This window comes from Callithrix jacchus, chromosome 20 (genome assembly GCF_049354715.1).
Source record: "Callithrix jacchus isolate 240 chromosome 20, calJac240_pri, whole genome shotgun sequence".
Taxonomy (NCBI): domain Eukaryota; kingdom Metazoa; phylum Chordata; class Mammalia; order Primates; family Cebidae; genus Callithrix; species Callithrix jacchus.
This window is the reverse complement of record NC_133521.1, coordinates 30,244,802-30,262,795: the sequence shown is the minus strand read 5'-3', so window position 1 is coordinate 30,262,795 and position 17,994 is coordinate 30,244,802. Positions and strand designations below refer to the sequence as shown.

General features: G+C 40.3%; 1 protein-coding gene across 4 annotated transcripts in view; it reads right to left on the bottom strand.

Annotated features, from left to right (window-relative positions):
* Window positions 1-790: 790 nt before the first annotated feature.
* PHLPP2 (PH domain and leucine rich repeat protein phosphatase 2) overlaps window positions 791-17,994 on the bottom strand; it is a 75,002-nt gene continuing 57,798 nt past the window's right edge. For all 4 annotated transcript variants that reach the window (XM_002761126.7, XM_035282702.3, XM_035282700.3 and 1 more), the window contains 7 exons: window positions 17,312-17,512; window positions 14,066-14,228; window positions 13,651-13,781; window positions 12,292-12,402; window positions 11,269-11,463; window positions 9,219-9,450; window positions 791-5,906 (listed from right to left, as the gene is read on the bottom strand). In XM_002761126.7, the coding sequence (XP_002761172.3) occupies window positions 4,752-5,906; window positions 9,219-9,450; window positions 11,269-11,463; window positions 12,292-12,402; window positions 13,651-13,781; window positions 14,066-14,228; window positions 17,312-17,512 (2,188 nt within the window). In that variant the 3' untranslated portion in view covers window positions 791-4,751. The remainder of the gene's footprint in view (window positions 5,907-9,218; window positions 9,451-11,268; window positions 11,464-12,291; window positions 12,403-13,650; window positions 13,782-14,065; window positions 14,229-17,311; window positions 17,513-17,994) is intronic.

Genomic DNA, 17,994 nt, shown 5'->3' with positions numbered 1-17,994 from the left:
GAAACTCCGTCTCAAAAAAAAGAAAAAAACAGAAAAATTAAGATGTGATGGTGCTCACCTGTACACCTGGCTACTCAGGAGGCTATGGTGGGAAGTTCACATTAGCATGGGAGGTAGAGATTCCAATGAGCCAAGATCATACCACTGCACTCCAGCCTGGGCAACAGAGCAAGACCCTGTTTCAATCAGTTGACAGGTAGCTCATCTTGCCTAAAAGTCCAGAGATAGTGAGAGACATACATGAGAGTGGGAGTGGAGGAGCAATAATTTAGAGGCTTAACTGGATTCTAAGTATCTCATGAACCAAGACTCTGAAGTTCCTTCTTACACCAAAGCCTTGCTGAAAAACATGATGACCGGCTTTTCCACGGCTTCTGTGTCAGCTGTCATTTAGACAGAGGAGCTGTGGACTGTTTACAATTGAGTTTCTGCTAGTCAGAAAATAACCTGCATGTCAATAAGGATGGCATTTCCTGATTTTTTTCCTTTTTCCAGTTTTCTGATTTAAGCATATAAACAGCATTTCTTTTTTAATAAGGTATTTCTTAAAAGTAAAAATCTGCATTGCCATTTCAGCTGAAAAGCTGATCAAAAACATTTATTCTTCCCTTAACTCTTACGTTTACAGCGTCCTGGAATGTGGTTTCATGTGTTTGTTCTCACTTATCTTCCCCAGGAAAAGCAGAAAAATCCTGCAGATGCTCTTGGTTAAGAACCCAATTCTACATACAAGTTTGGAGAGAAAATTATAGCTTCATGCTAAAATACTTAGGAAAAAACAAGCACTCCATTTTCAAACACAGCCATGAAAAAGAGATTCCGCTTTATTTTATTTATTATTGTTATCATTATTTTTACAAACAATAGATTTGCTGCAACATGCTCTGGCTCATATTATTGAATTAAAAAATTTAACACATTTCAAAAATATCAAAAATACACTATAATGAGTCTTAGGACTACAATACAACAATGATTGCACAAAACCATAAGATATGAGCCCACTGTCTGGATGACATCCACCAGCAACAGTGAGAAAAAACCCTATAGCATCTGGGAGAAGTGCATGAAATTTAGAATACAAGGAGCTTATGTGTGACTGACTGATCACCAAATGAGGGAAACAGAGCAGGATTGACTGTAGCTGCTTTTCTCAATCTAGGAAGTGCATACCCAACTACGGGGCAAAAGTCACTAACTGGAGAGAAAGATTAACTTGCCTTCATGATTGGGGAGTCTGAAAGGCTCCACCCAGAAGGCAGTAAAAAGTGACACGAGACAGTTCTATAGTGATGCTGAAGACATCACTGAATGGCTTGGAGACTATTTAATAATTGGTACATTTATCGGTAACAGCCAGCTGCTCCCTTATGGAGGTCTCTCCATTAATAATTATTGGATAGAGAAGGTGAGCCTGTGGCTTCCAAGTACTGGCTTCTGCTGAAGGTCTACATGGGAAGAAGAGCATCATTTGATATTCAGTAGTTTTGCCACACCCAACTGGCTCCATTTCCTGGAAAACAGCCCTCACTCACTACAGGCAACTGTAATAGCACCCAGCGATGACCATGCTGCTCCTGCTGGCTCTTCCATACACCAGTAAATGAACTCACCAATGTATTGCACACATAGGCTCCACAGTAGTGCAATAAAGCCCTCACTTGTATCAGGAGTGGTAATTCAATAACTTGACTCTATAGTGTACTGCAGCTTTGTCATAGTGACATTCAAATTTTTAAATATACTTTCAATCCATTTGGATAAAAATAACACCAAGGCTGCCAAGACACATGTATTTTTCTTTCTTCCATGGACTCCTAAACTGCTCCCATAAGAAGCAGTATTCTTTTCTCAGAAATTCTCTTAAGCTTCTCTATTCAATGGGAGGTACACACAGAGACCTGAGAATATGCAGAGGCCAGAATCTCTGTGCTAGAGATCAACTGTACTCCGCCCACCTGGGGAACACATCCTCTGAGTAAAGTACTCGTAAGTAGATTACATTCACCTGGAGACAGATACGGGCTTTCACTAACAGCCTGTTCAGAAAACACAATATCTGTAAATTACCTTATAGGTTAAAGAGTTTTTTATTATATTTTTCATGATGGGTTATGGCCTTTTTACCCTGTTTTAATACAGAGCAACTGCAGAAGGACATGAATTAAAGGAGACTGCAAAAAAAAATAATCAGTTTTAGTATTGCCTATAACAGATTTTCAAATCAACTTAATGGTTCCTGAAAATAATTCTACCACATAGAAGAACATTTGGAATTACAGAGTTCTGTTGACTAAAAAGTAAATACATTTATTTTTGGAAAGGTCATTTCAGAACTGGATTTTGAAGTGGTTCCAATAAGTGGAGTGGAAAGCAAATAGCAGACATGAAAGGGGTTCACAATACAGAATACTTTTTATAAGACTATACTGTTAAAGTGGTATATTCCCAAAATAACTTTAATTTTTAGACATCACTATTCTACAACCCGAGGATGTTTTACAACACTCATCACTATCAGCTTGGGTTATTTTTCATTTTTTTCTTATTAAAAAAATTTTTTCCCATATAAAAATAAGGTGGCAAAACACTCTTGTTCCCATCTTTCTAACAGCACCTGAACTCTGTGTGAGCCACTATGTTCCCTACTTCAAATCAAAGACCTGAGTTCTAAAATTTTTCAACAGCTGACCAGTAGTTTGACAATGTGGGGACTCAAGTTCAGATTCTCAAGGGATCAAACTAGACATCCATTAGAGTGTACCAAATCCCCCGAGAGTGTACCCCAATGACACGTGCATCTGGGCATGGGGCCTCTGAGAAGATGAAGACACGTGATTATTATGGACAGGTCATCTAGCTTTTGACTATTGCTTTTAACAAAAACTTCAAAAAACACACACATGAAAACATATTTATATTTAACCCTCTCTTTAACATATTGTTTCTCATGAAACAAATTAAAAATGGCTCTACTCTATTTTTAATTGTGAAAGTGTTCCAAAAATTCAAAGCACATTCCCCACTGGGTAAAATCAAGCAATGCCAAAATTTTGGGGAATAAATAGGAATTGATTTTCCTAAGTAAATCTTACAATGGAAAAAGTGACAAAAATATGGAAGAAACTGAATTTTGCTACAGTTAAGTGGAATGTGCAAAAAATACAGGTTTTCTGTAAGCTTAAGAATTTCTCAATGAAGTGTCTTTCTTATGTTGGTATTGAGCCCAGTATTCTGAAACCACATAAACTGAATATGCAGTTTTCAGAAGAGTACACTGTTCAACATTCAAGAGGTGGGCTCTCAACTCACTTCTAACATTCTAGAAAACAATCCCTCTCCTCCAGCATAGGAGAAGAAACAAGTCTAACCTGAGTACTCCATCCATCTGTTCTCATTGGCCTCAATCCATTTCAGTGTCATCTGCCGTAACTTAAGGTCACCTGGACGCAAGCAGTGTTAGCCTTGGCCCTCCCCATTAGGAGGCTGTCTGCCAACTCCTCCACATGTTAGGAAAGAGGCCAATCCCTAAGTTTCCCTGGGAAATTCGTAGCAGGTGTCATATTTGTCAAGGAGTAATTCTCTTTCTCTGATCTAGGGAGAAGTAGTCTTGGTCCTCCCTCCTTCCCCCTTTTCAGCCCCAAGAGAAGATCCTGCTACCCCAAGGTTCTCAGGAGCGTTCACAGTCTGACATCTACCAGTTAAGTCAACTTCCCAGGGCCCTTCCTAGTACCCTTGGATAAGGCTCCAACACCCAATTCTCTCTCTGCCTAGGATGAAGGTGCCGGGCTGCCTCTAAGATTGGCTCTAGTGCAGATTCAAAAATAAAAAGTTCACAGTCAATGCAAAGTGCTCTCATTGTATTACATACATAAAGTATCTGTTTGATTGGTTCTACATTTCCAACAGACATCATTTTGATAGGCTGTATTCTCGTAGAGAAGAATGAAAACCCATGTGACTAGTCACATCACACCTCATTAGTCTGAGATAAGGTGATTTCTCTGTCACAGAGATCCATCAGCAGCAACTAGTAAAGAGAATCAATCTTCACTTTTTTCCTCCACAGAAATAGTCCCTTTCCTGCCCAGGCAGGCAAATTCTCAAAGTGATCCTAGGAGAGAAAGGGTTAATGGCAGGTGGTAGGACTGATACAGAACAGCTGCTTTCTTCCCAGTACCCCTGGGAGTTCCAATGCAGGTTAAATGTGAAACTTAACACTGATAGTGGCTACTAGTTTACCCAGAGCCAGCCCCTGATGGCTCTCACCCTTTCTGGCTCTGAGTTCAATCCCACACAGCTATGGTTAGAAATGTAGAGGCAGGGCCGGGCACACTGGCTCATGCCTGTAATCCCAGCACTTTGGGAGGCTGAGATGGTCGGATCACCTGAGGTCAGGAGTTCAAGACTAGCCTGGCCAACACGGTGAAACCCCGTCTCTAAAAAAAAATACAAAAAAAAAAGAAAAGAAAAGAAAAGAAATTAGCCAGGCATAGTGGCGAGTGCCTGGAATCCCAGCTACTCAGGAGGCTGAGACAAGAGAATGGCTTGAACCCAGTAGCGGAGGTTGTAGTGAGCCGAGATTGTGCCATTGCACTCCAGCCTGGGCAACTGAGCAATACTCCATCTCAAAACACATACACACAGACACACAAAAGAGAGAGAGAGAGAAATGTAGAGGCGGAATGCCTCTAGCAGGACCCTACCCCAACCCTGCACAGCCTCCTCCCACACTGTGCCCAGCAGAGCAGTCATAGCGCTGTGTCAAACTCCTCTGGGGGTTCGGTCCGATCCTCTTCATACGGCTCAGGCTCAAGCCGGCTGTCCTGGTGCTGTTTCATTTGTTCCTTCACTTCTTCTTCCAGGTCGCGAGGTACAACAAACTGGTCCTCTGGTTCCATCTGAGTGGGGGCAGCAAAATAGCCAGTTTTCCTCTTGGGTGCTTCTGTGGCCACTTCAATGAGGTTCAGGCTGTCCTCTAGGGGCACAATAGAACCATTGGAGAGCTTCTTCCCATAGAGGCAGGAGGTGGAGGGAGACTTCTGTAACTCCATCCTGTCCTTGCTCATTGGCAGGAGGATGCCACTATTCACACTGTTCTGTCTTCGGATCCCAAAGCACGACCCTCTAGCACGTTCCTCAGAACATGGGGTAGAAGCACTCTCTGTGAGAGGGGGTGAGCTCTCTAGATCCCGGCCCCTGCAGCAGTGAATGTCTACTTCCACCTCTACCTTGCTGCCATTTGTTATGACTCCCTCAACAGGCTGGTCATCATCACTGTCCAGGCCATTGTCAGACTGGTTACTGGAGAAGGTGGCACAAGAAGGCTGGCGCTGAAACAGCCCAGAGGTTGGTGTTGGGTGGAGGCTACAGCGCCGCTCTGGCCTCGGAAGCAAGGCAGCATCCAGGCCCCCAGCATTATGCTCATCAGAAGCAGTGGACCCCACTTCACTGCTCACCTCTGAGGTGGACATCTCACTGCTGAACTCAGAGGCAATCCCACTGCTAGAGGAAGGAGTGGCTGGCTTAGGGGCATCCTTGATGGTGGTGGTTGAAGCAAACCCCACAGGACCTGGGAGGGTGAGCCCATTCATTTCACAAGTACAGCCTTCCTCACCAATATTCAAATAAATCACCATTGCCCCTACGTTGTCCTGACAGCCATAGCTCTGTGCTAATGTGCACAGCTTCTTAGCAGCTGCTAATGGGTCCTGTACATGACGTACAGCACTGACAGCTTCTGTGTAGGACAAGTGTTCCCACAACGCTTTGTTTCCCAGAATCAGCAACTCATCTTGAATGGTCAGTGGAGTGGAAGATATGTGGGGCCTGGGGAGGATCCAAGGGTAGAGGTATGTACAGCCCAGCATCCGGGTACAGCAGGTTACCCCATTCACTTTGTTGTCCTACAGAAGAGCAGGATACAGATTTGAGAAACAAGCAACAATGACAAGCAACTTTATATCTTTCTAGATCACACTGCTTAGGGATATACAATAAAACAATTTATATATGATTTTTTTCTACAGGTAAGTATAATTTTAAGTGAACACATAAGAATAAATGTAGATAAGTCTTAAAAGACAAAATACTATATGGTTATTATAGAGCCAAGTAAAAATAAGTGACTAAAAGGCAACACCATCCCAAAAGATGTTTGCTTGAACATGAAGAACAGACTTCAGTATGTTTATAAATAGAGAAACACGATAGAAAAACAATTAAGCAGAACTATCATTAATTCTCTATCACTAGTATTCTCAGAGAGGCCAAAACTCAGAAAGGTCACTAAAAGTAATTTCTCACTTAAAGGCGTATCAGCTGGGACTGAAAAGATACCCAATGGCAAAGAGAATATTGGTAGTTAAGGTATCAAATAATCTCTAAGGTTATTCAGCCTAAAAAAGGGGAGTCCTCTCAGCAGTGTAATTCAAAACTTGGAGGAAAAGGAACAATCCTGCTTGCAGGTTGGGAATGCTCACAAGCCACACATTTTGTAGTACTGATTTCAAGAAAAGAAAAAAACAAAACAAAATTCTTAAGTCATCAATAAGTTAATTTCACATTTGCAGTCACCCTCTAGGAGAAGACCTGAGCTTATTTACCAGAATTTGTCATAAATTCTAAACCTCACTTTCTTCATCTGTAAAATGAAAATGGGAGTTTATTTATTTTATTTTATTTTTAATTTTTTTGGAGATGGTTCGCTGTTGGTACCCAGACTGGAGTGCAATGGCACAATCTCAGCTCACCGCAACCTCCGCCTTCTAGGTTCAAGCAATTCTCCTGCCTCAGCCTGCCGAGTAGCTGGGACTACAGGCACGCACCACCATGCCCAGCTAATTTTTGTATTTTTAGTAGAGACAGGGTTTCACCTTGTTGACCAGGATGGTCTCCATCTCTTGACCTCGTGATCCACCCGCCTCAGCCTCCCAAAGTGCTGGGATTATAGGCGTGAGCCACCGTGCCCAGCCAAAAATGGGAGTTTAACAATTATAATTATCCACAGAATCAGAAACTCTGGGGCTAGGGCTCACAAATTCATGGGAGTTATTAAGTTTAGGTAAAATAACAAAGGTATGGTGCTTGGCAAATAATGGACAAACAAATGTCTGTGGTTAAAATTACATTTATAAAAATACTTCCTACTTATCTAGACTCCCCTAAGAAAAATCTGAACATTGGCTGGGCTCACACCTATAATCCCAGCACTTTGGGAGGCCGAGGCAGGCGGATCACCTGAGGTCGGGAGTTTGATACCAGACTGACCAACATGGAGAAACCCTGTACTAAAAATACAAAATTAGCCAGAGGTGGTGATGCATGCCTGTAATCCCAGCTACTCAGGAGGCTGAGGCAAGAGAATCACTTGAAACCACGAGGCTGAGGTTGTGGTGAGCCAAGATCGCTCCATTGCACTCCAGCCTGGGCAACAAGAGTGAAAACTCTGTCTCAAAAAAAAAAAAAAAAAAAAAATCTAAACAGTATCCAAACTCTATAAAAAGACTAGTCAAACAAAAAGTTATCTGAAGCAAGGTGCAGTGGCATGTGCCTATAGTCCCAGCTACTCAGGAGGCTACAGCAGAAGGATCACTTAATCCAGGAGTTTAAGTCCAGCCTGTATAACACAGCAAGACCTTGTGTCTAAAACAATAAATTTATTAAAAATTTAAAACATCATCAAAATTTTATTTTTCATTTGTTTTGAGTGAAAGAGCTTCCCAAAGCTAATGTCTCATACTTCCACAGTCCTAATAGTATCAATCACATAATATTAATGCTTTTTTATTTTGTTACCTTAGATGAACTCTATAAAGAATTCTGACAAAACAGAGAGCCCAGAAATGGACCCACACAAATACAGTCAACTGATCTCTGAAAAAAGAGCAAAGGCCGTACAAAGGATAGTCTTTTCAACAAATGGTGTTGGAACAAGTGGATACCCACATGCAAAACATGGATACAGACACAGAGCTTACACTTTTCACAAAAATTAATTCAAAATAGACAGTGGACCAAAATGTAAAACACAAAAGTAAACTTCTAGAAAATAACATAGAAGAAAATCTAGGTGACCTTGGGTTTTGCAACCCAAGTCGCAAATAGTTTTAGATACAACACCAAAAGCACGATCCATGAGACAAAAACTGACAAGCAGGCCTTCATTAAAACTAAAACTTCTGCTCTGCAAAAAAAAGCACTGTTAAAAAAAGGAAATGACAAGCCCCAGACTGGGAGAAAATATTTGCAAAACATGTATCTGATAAAGAACTTGTTTCCAGCCAGGCGTGGTGGCTCACGCCTATTATCCCAGCACTTTGGGAGGCCGAGGCGGGTGGATCACGAGGTCAACAGATCGAGACCATCCTGGTCAACAAGGTGAAACCCCGTCTCTACTAAAAATACAAAAATTAGCTGGGCATGGTGGCGCATGCCTGTAGTCCCGCCTACTCTGGAGGCTGAGGCAGGAGAATTGCTTGAACCCAGGAGGTGGAGGTTGCGGTGAGCAGAGATCGTGCCATTGAACTCCAGTCTGGGTAACAACAGCGAAACTCCATCTCAAAAAAAAGAAGAAAAAGAACTTGTTTTCAAAATATACCAGACTCTTAAAAGTCAACAATACAGAAACAATCCAATTTAAACTGTTCAAAAGATCTCAGAGGAATTCTGTTTTGTGATAAACAATGTTCACAAGTAATTGCTCAAGTTTTTCTGAAAGCAAAAACGTTAATTCTTAAAAAAAAAAAAGGAGAAAAGGTATAAAACAGTAGAAATACTGATGCTTTATTATCAAAACAGAACACTAGAGCATACTACACCACATACAGTATAAACACAAAACATTTTGAAACTCTGCATTTCAGAACAGGGATGTCAAACTCGAGAACTCTTTCTACTATTTGGAGTAACAAACCAGATGAGCTGGAAATTAGCTAAGGGGGCATTTAACATACATTTTACACGCTAGCTATCAATGTAGAGGATCACAAATTAGGATTATTAGGATTTTGTATTTCTAATGCATTTTGCTTTTTTCTTTGCGCTAGTCATTAACTGATCAGATTTTCTTCTATTTCTGTTGCTGAAACCATCTGAATTGAATTTTTATCTGAACAATTTACAGGGTATGAGAGGAAGAAAATGGACCTTCATCACCTCTACACAAAGCCTCTACTGGATTTGGGGAGTATAAGTGACTGGCAGGGAGCGAGACACACCTCTGTGATGATGGCTTTTTGGTCCTTCACCCTCTGCGCCTCCTCTGCGTCCTGCTCCAGGCTGAATACTTTAGAGAGGGGTACTGGCTTCCCACCTCGGCACAAGACTGCTTGGCACGTGCCAACATTGGCCACAGTCAAGCTAAAGCTATTTGCTGGATCGGCAGTGTCAGGGCGGATGTAGCAAAGGAGAGCGGAGGAGCCCAACTTCTGGCCAGCCATTCCTAATTTCCTATTCAGAAAGAAAAGAAAATGAAGATGTGGTGTCTAGTTTTAGAAGTGGTGGTCCTGCACATATAGCCCTTCTAAAATCAGACTTGCTGTGGCTGATGGTGGTGGAGAGAGTTCTGCCTTCCACTCTCAGCTGAGGAAAAGATTTTACAAAAGGGAGACATGGGAGTAGAGAGTCAAGGTGCATCTTTCTCCACTGCTTTTTTTGTGTCTGATCAAAGACTTCCTAATTCAGGGGCTGTGAAACTTTAGCACATCAGAATCACCTGAGGGCTTGTCCAAACAGAGATTGCTGGGCCCTAGCCCCAGAGTTTCTGATTCAGTGGGTAAGAGGCTGGTTCAATAAACTGCATTCCAAGAAATTTCTGGTGATGCTGAGGCTGCTGGTCCTACAACAACACTTTGAGAACCATTCACTTAGGCTATAAGTTCCTTGAGGGAAGGCCCACGAGTCTTAAATTTTCCCCTGCATGCAGGGCATCCATGTGCCTGTACTTGGAAACAATCCTAAGAAACTGGCAGAAAGACCTAGTTTCAATCCCAGCTCTGCCACTTCCTGGCTACAGACCCTCAGCAAGTGATTTCTCCTAGAAATTTCTCTGATAAAACATATAGTATGAAAAATACTTACTACAGCTCCTGGCTCAAGAGTTGTTTCATAAATTGAGTTCCCTTCCCTAAACCCTTTATTTTATGAAGTCTCTAGCTCAATTCTACTACTGAAAAAAACTCCTTCCTAACGCTTTGCTTTGTGTTATGACAGATAAAACTAGTTCAAGATCCAGGCTGTTCCATTTCAACCTGAACTATACAACTTAACAACCTCTCAGTTATTCATACCCTTTATCAGTCCACCTGATATGCAAATGCTCCATTACAGTTAGGTTATATAGATATCCTCAACTTACAATGGTTCAACTTAAGGTTTTTTGACTTCACAATGATGAAAAGCAATACTGCAGGCATTTAGTAGAAACTGTACTTTGAATTTTGATCTTTTCCTGGGCTAGTGACATGTGGTATGATCTTCTCTCATGATGCTGGGCAGAGGTAGCGAGCCACAGCTACCAGCCAGCCACTTGATCACAAGGCTAAACAATTAATACAGTGCCCTGTGCACCAGATGATTTTGCCAAACTATAAGCTAATGGGGTAAGTGTTCTGAGAACATTTAATGTAGGCTAGGTGAAGCCATGATGTTTGGTTGGGTAGGTATATTAAATGAAGTTTCCACTTACCGTATTTTCAACTTACGATGGGTTTATCAAGATGTAACCCTATTGTAAGTTGAGGAGCATCTGCATAGAGTTTTTGCCCTTAAGTGGTTTAGACTTTACTTAGACTAGTTGGGTAAAACCCCAGAAACAGGGATTCTAAGCATATGAATCTGAGGAGTTTTTGGCTAACCTTTTGTAGGTCACTGACTCCTTGGACAATCTTATGAAAGCTGAGCACCTTCCTCCTCAAAATGTACAGCCACATATATATATACACACACAACCTTTTGCATATAAATTCTGGGCTCCCAGATCCTCAGCAGCCTTTGGATTCAACAGAAAAAAACAGATGAAGTCACAGGCTTTTTAAAGAGCCAAAGCCCCACACTCCATTCTGATATAGAGAATGATAATAGAAGACAACAATGTTGAGTTCTCTCCTTGATCCTGTAACCGTAATTTAGACCCTGACCTTCTGGTTTAGAAAGATACATTTTCTTGGAAATGTCTGCTAACCAACATCTGGTAAATAAAAATAAATAAATAAGATATATTTTCTAAAAGTAGAACTGAGTTAGGGATTATTCAACCCACCTGCTTACCTGTGAGATACCAAGAAGGTGTTAACCATGAAAACTGTGTCATTAGTTGACTGCTGCACCTCTTCTAAAAGCACATCTGCCATTGTACACTGGAGCAGGCGTGGGAGCTCCTCATTTCGATCCCCATCAAACATGCCATACACAGCTCCCACCCCTTCTGCAAAGTTATCCATTGCAAGCGCTGAGACACACAGCCTATAACAGAAATATGAGAAACACAATCATCAAAAAAAGTTACTGGTAAAGTATTATTCTTTAGGGACCATTCTTTTAAAAAGTAAGTATTAATTAAAGGTGGAGAGGACCAGTAGCAAATTGTAATCTACACATAAAAAGTCCTTAGACATGATAATTAAGCAACATCTGAAAGAGCTAATGTCCCAAGGAAAGGGGAAACAGCCACATTCACCGGCAGTACATATCAGCTTTGCAATGCTGCGGAAGGCTGGTAAGATAAAACACTTTCTCTTAGTGGCAACTAAGGATTAGTTTTGTCAAGGCTCATCAGCCAAAGATCACCAGAGCACACCTATGGTTGAAAAAGCTGCGTTTATTACTCGTTATAGCAAATGAATATGCACCCCATGGACCCTGGGGTATACAGATAAGGAGTGCTGAAAAGAACCAACTAGAGGGTTTGAACTTTGGCTGGGGAGGGTATAAGGAAGAGGATCACACTAGACTAGGTGTCATCAGAAAGTGGGGCCATTCTATGGCTGGGTATAAATCTTATCTATAGGGAAAGAAAATTAGCAGAAGGATAAAGCTGTAACCAGTAAAGAAAGTAGCATCTACCCATCTTAGCCATGAAAGGGGGTTTTTGGTATTTTGTTGACTATATATTTGTGTTGTTTTTGTCTTAAAACTTTATCATGGTCTCAAAAGGATCTTATCTGACACTGATGTTCTATGACTTTTGTACAACAGAATAACATGGCCTAGCTATTATGAGCATCAGACCAGTTCTCAGATGCCAGGGGCTGCCATTTTTTCTTTCTCAGTCTCCATGGCTAATATACTCACTTATTTCTCTGCCCTGTCATCTCAGCCAGTCCGTGGCTCCAGAAGGTTGATGTAACTGTAGAATCTGTGGTTGGCAAAGGTTTCTGATCAATTTTCAGGGTTGTGATATGGCTGTGGGAGGTGAGGGAAGATTAAACAATATGCTCAACTGTTTTTTACAAAAACTATCCCAACAATTTTTTTTTTTTTTTTTTTGAGACCAAGTCTCCCTCTTGTCACCCAGGCTGGAGTGCAGTTGTATGATCTCTGCTCACTGCAACTTCCACCTCTCAGGTTCAAGCAATTCTCCTGCCTCAGCCTCCCGAGCAGCTGACATTACAGGCATGCGCTACCACACCCAGCTAATTTTTGTATTTCTTTCTTTCTTTTTTTGAGACAAAGTCTCCCTCTGTCGCCTAGGCTAGAATGCAGTAGTGCGATCTCGGCTTACTACAACCTTCACATCCTAGGTTCAAGCGACACACCTGCCTCAGCCTCCTGAGTAGCTGGGATTACAGGTGCCTGCCGCCATGCCCAGCTAACTTTTATATTTTTAGTAGAGGCAGGGTTTCACCATGATGACGAGGCTGGTCTCAAACTCCTGACCTCAAATGATCCACCTGCCTGGGCCTCCCAAAGTGCTGGGATTACAGGGGTGAGCCACCACGCCTGGCTTATTTTGTATTTTTAATAGAGATGGGAGTTGCGCCATGTTGACCAGGCTGGTCTTGAACTCTTAACCGCAAGTGATCACCCACCTTAGCCACCCAAAGTGCTGGGATTACAGGCGTGAGCCACTGCACCTGGCCAACAATAACGTATCTTTTAATAAAATAATCTATGGACAGACTAAAATGCATTTCTAGAGAGATGGATGAAAGTAGTATGCTGAACTACTGGCAAAGGAGGAGGGGAGAGAAAGGAAATGGGTAGAAGGAACAAAGGAGTAGGAGTTTCAATCAAAAACTAAGCACGGCAAAGATTTCTAAGTTTTAGTCAACCATCTATTTCTTTAACTACTTTGATACAATGAAGTCTTGGTACAATGGATGATCTTGTATTGTCTCTTAGATATTATATAATCTGTTCCACCTAAAACATCTATGCTTGTCATGAAAATATTCAGTGTGTGAGTGGGAAGTAGACATGGAGTAGTCCTAATATAAACAGATTGACTACTGGATAGGACATCTATTCATAACTTAAAAAGAGAACTTAGGGGCTTTATGGCCTAAATTCATTTTATTCCTTTAATTACTCGAGATCTCCACAGTACTAACTGTGCTAGATTCTGAAAATAGTTCAAAAGAAACAAGAAGACCTACACACGGCTGGTGGGCCTAAGAGCACAAGCAGATTCCATTTCAAATTTTTTCCTACCTAAATATGTCCAATGTCTTATGTTCCAGAACCAGATTTGTATTTCCAGTCAGGTCAAGGTCTTGTAATGTAGCAGGCAAAGCCTCTGGAATCAGGATTTCTGTCAAGTCATTGCAACTTAGGTCTACAAACTAAGAAGGAATGGAGAAATCAAAAGAAAACACATCATAGAGACTTAGTTGTTTACTCCCAAGAGTCCAATCTCTTACTATATCCCAAAGAGAAACTTAACTTTTTCCCAGGAATCTATTACATACATTCTGGTCCCAAATTGAGTACATAAGAAGACAATACTATTTTTCCTTATGAGAATAATCTCATTTACACTCCTTTCTTCTTCTTTATAAGAGAATAATCTCATTCACTCTCCTACCATTTCTTCCAATAAGGACATCATTCCAGCACACAGTAGTACCTGGATCTGAGGCAATTGCAGTATTTCTGGGAAAATACTGATGTTATTGGAGTGTGCCACAAGGGTGTGCAGCCTTTTGCAGTTTGCTATGGTTGTGGGAATGGTTTTAAGCTTGTTGCCACTTAGGTTCAGTTCCTCCAATTGCTCCAATTTATTTAGTTTGCTGAAAAAGAAACACCAGAACACTATAATGCACCAAGACTGAGGAGCTGCCAAGGAAGTGCTATTCTACAGCAGCCACATAGTAAAGGCGGCCAGTATGGTCTACTGCCAGATGACTGGTAAGAAATGAAACTGATATCAGGAAAGGCAATGGCTCAACAAGTTACAACTTCTGCTGTCACTAAGCCTGATCTGCCTTGGTTTGTTTCAAGGGCCATTAGATCTTGCGGGCAGGAACATCTTCCTGTTACCTAATGTACAGAAAGTGGCTAGAAAAGGAGTGGCTGCCAAGTTAGGGGATTAGTCCTGATGCTTGCTTTACCACTAACTAGCTAAGAAATACTAGGTAAATCAGTGTCAGCATCTTCAATCTCCTCAGCTGTAAAAAATTAAGTTTTACTACATCATCACTAAGATTCTTTTCAATTTTAAAATTCTACAGTTACCTATTCATGACATTAACTCATCTCCACTAAGCATTTATCAAATTCTTATCATACACACAGCACTGTGCTGTGAGGCAAATGATTCACACTGTTCCATGACTGAGCAAAGCTTTCTACACCATATACAAAATACCTTAAGGAAGAGTAACACCTTTATGGAGGTTATTACAAATTGTTCTAATTTATTTTGATTTATTGGTTTAAAAATTATAAAAATAATCAACTGCTGTTAACATGGAGAGAAAGCGTGAAAAATAAAGAAAATAAATCACCAATACCAACAATCTGAATTACTTTTATCATTTTGCTGAATTTCCTACCAAATTTATGTATTTGTTTTATATAAATTTTATATCTTGCCTTTTTCATATAACATATCATAATTTCTACTAGAAATTTTATAAATACTTTTTAATAACTAAGTTCAATAAATAACAATTTTTTTCTGATAATAATATATGCTCACTGAAAAAAACTGAAAAATAGAGACAAACAGGAAAAAAAAAACCTTTTAATGCTACTGCCAAAGATAATCTCTGATGACACTTTGGTAAACAGTACTCTTGTCTTTCCTTAGGCATGAAACTATACTTTTCAAATTAAAAACTGGTATTATAGGCCAGGTAGGTATGATGGCTCACACCTATAATCCCAGTACTTTCAGAAGCTAGGGCAGGTAAATCTCTTGAGCCCAGGAATTTGAGGCTGCAGTGAGTTATTACTGCACCACTGCACACCAGCTTTGGCAACAAAAGACCCCACCTCAAAAAAAACAGAAAAAGGTGCTATATTATATACATTGTATTTATCACTTTCTTTTATTGAACAACATATTTTAAAAGTATTCCCATGTCCAAATCTCATGCTTTTCCCTTATCCTGCCTGGATTTTTCTGACTTGTAAATAGAAATGCAGCCTCCTCAATCAGTTTCTTACTGAGTACCCAGAACTGTGCCAGATTCTGAAAATAGTTCAAAACAAACAAGATCTGTATTGTGACTATACAATTATAACACTGCGCAGGAAATGACCCGATAGTGGATTATTCAGTTAAGAACACACATTTTTAAAAAATATGTTGTTCCTAAATTTCACTGTTTTATTATATATATCCAGATTACTCTATTCTTTGTGATCTGTTAAGTCTTACCTCTTTTTTTTTTTTGAGACGGAGTCTCTGTTGCCCAGGCTAAAGTACAATGGCGCAATCTCAGCTCACTAAAATCTCTACTCCCAAATTCAAGCGATTCTCATGCCTTGGCCTCCTGAGTAGCTGGGATTACAGGCACATACCACCACACTCAGCTAATTTTTGTATTTTTAGTAGAGATGGGGTTTCACCATGTTGCCCAGTCTAGTATTAAACTCCTTACTTCAGGTGATCCACCCACCTCAGCCTCCCAAAGTGCTGGGATTACAGATGTAAACCACCTCACCTGGCACAAGTATTTTTTTTTTTTTTTTAATCACTCAGGTGTGGTTGGTGGTACATGCCTGTAGTCCCATCTCCTTGGGGGCTGAGGCAGAATTACCTGAACTCAGGAGTTCGAGGCTGCAGTGAGCTGTGATTGTCCACTGAACTCTAGCCTGGATGACAGAGCAAGACCCTATTTGCTTTAAAGAAAAAAAAAAAAAAAAAAAAGCAATCAAGTTTCTCCTGTATATCTTCTGAAGCTCTACCTCATTTTGTAAATGTTCGTAAAAATTATAATTTTATAATATACATGTATATAATTTCATCCAAGATTATTTATATAAAATGCTACTGCCCCATGTTCTTAATTTTTGAAAATACTATTTTTAATGAGTACTTTCATGGCATAGATTTTTCTGGTGTTAAATTTTCCAAATTTTAGTTGGTTATGGTGGCATGCATCTGCAGTCCCAGCTACTTTAGAGGCTGAGGCGGGAGAATCACTTCAGACAACAGTTCGAGATCAGCCTGGACAAGGTAATGAGACCTAATCTCTTTAAAAAAAAAATCCAAAGTTTTTTTTTAAATCAAATGTATTTTGAAAGGGTTTACTTATCCACGGACACTGTCCACAACTTTGACAGCATTAAACATCTTTCTTATGTGTTTAAATAGGGGTAGCCTGGCTAACTACTGTTCATCTTCCTCCAGGGAGCCTAACCCCATCCCCAGGCTCTGTGCAGTGTGACTGGCAACGTGTGTGTATCTTCTTTAACACCCTGCCTTTCTTAGACTGCACTGCAACTGCCTATCCACTTGTCTATTTACCCAATTTGACTGTTACACAATACTTGACATAAAGTAGACATTCCATTTTTGTATCACGAATAAATTAAAAGATAACAGTATTTTATAAAACAGTGCTGACAAAAGAAAAAATTATCTTCAGAATTTGTTTCCTAAGCCTGTACTTTTCTAGGTTGAGTATTAGACCATTATTAAGGAGTCACAATTAAAAATTAAACATATTTTAACCAATTTTCCTGGTTACTTAAAAGGGTACTAACTATTATGATGAGATTTTGCCACTCAACTAGTGAAACCATAGCATCTGTAAGTCAGTCAACATAAACAAAGAGTCACACTCAGATAGCTGTATTTTTTTTGACAAATGGATAATTAACATTGTATATTTGAAATGATCAAAGTTTGCATTCATTTTACCTTGCAGGAAAGCTCTGTAGCTGATTGTTTGCAAGGTGCAAGATTCGCAGGTGCGGGTGCCCCACCAGGACAGGTATGCACTGATCTGTCAGGAGATTGCTGGTCAGATAAAGCAGCTGCAGCATACTCAAACTCTCCTCCCCAGTGCAGGTGGCTGGTAAAGACTCCAGACTATTTGCAGATGCATTCAAGTATCTGAGACTGACAGAACACACACAGATTATCACTTCCTTTATTTGCTGCCTTGCTGTATAGAAACCATCATGTGACCTCAGTATGGGATGCTGCCATTCCAAGCTCCCAAATGAAAAAAACAAAAAAAATTCTCCAGGAAGTTTTTCCATAATTGATCCTATCCAACCAACTCAACGTTCCTTTTACTCAACTCATGCAAACCAAATAGAGAGGAAAAAGTACAAGCCTGATTGTTTTCCCAGGCTTCTGGAGTGCCTGACTCTAACCTAACTTCATCTTTTACTATCAAACTGCCTACTGAAAGGATATTGCTGAATATCGTGTTCAAATATATCTGAACTATGAAGACAACATTTAGAAAAACTTTTGTCTGGTTTCAACAGCATCATTATGTATTTAGCCAACCCCATAATCCACTAACAAAAAACACATAGGCTGTTTCCATTTCTATACAAATGCTATCATAGATACTGTAATGAGCATCTTTG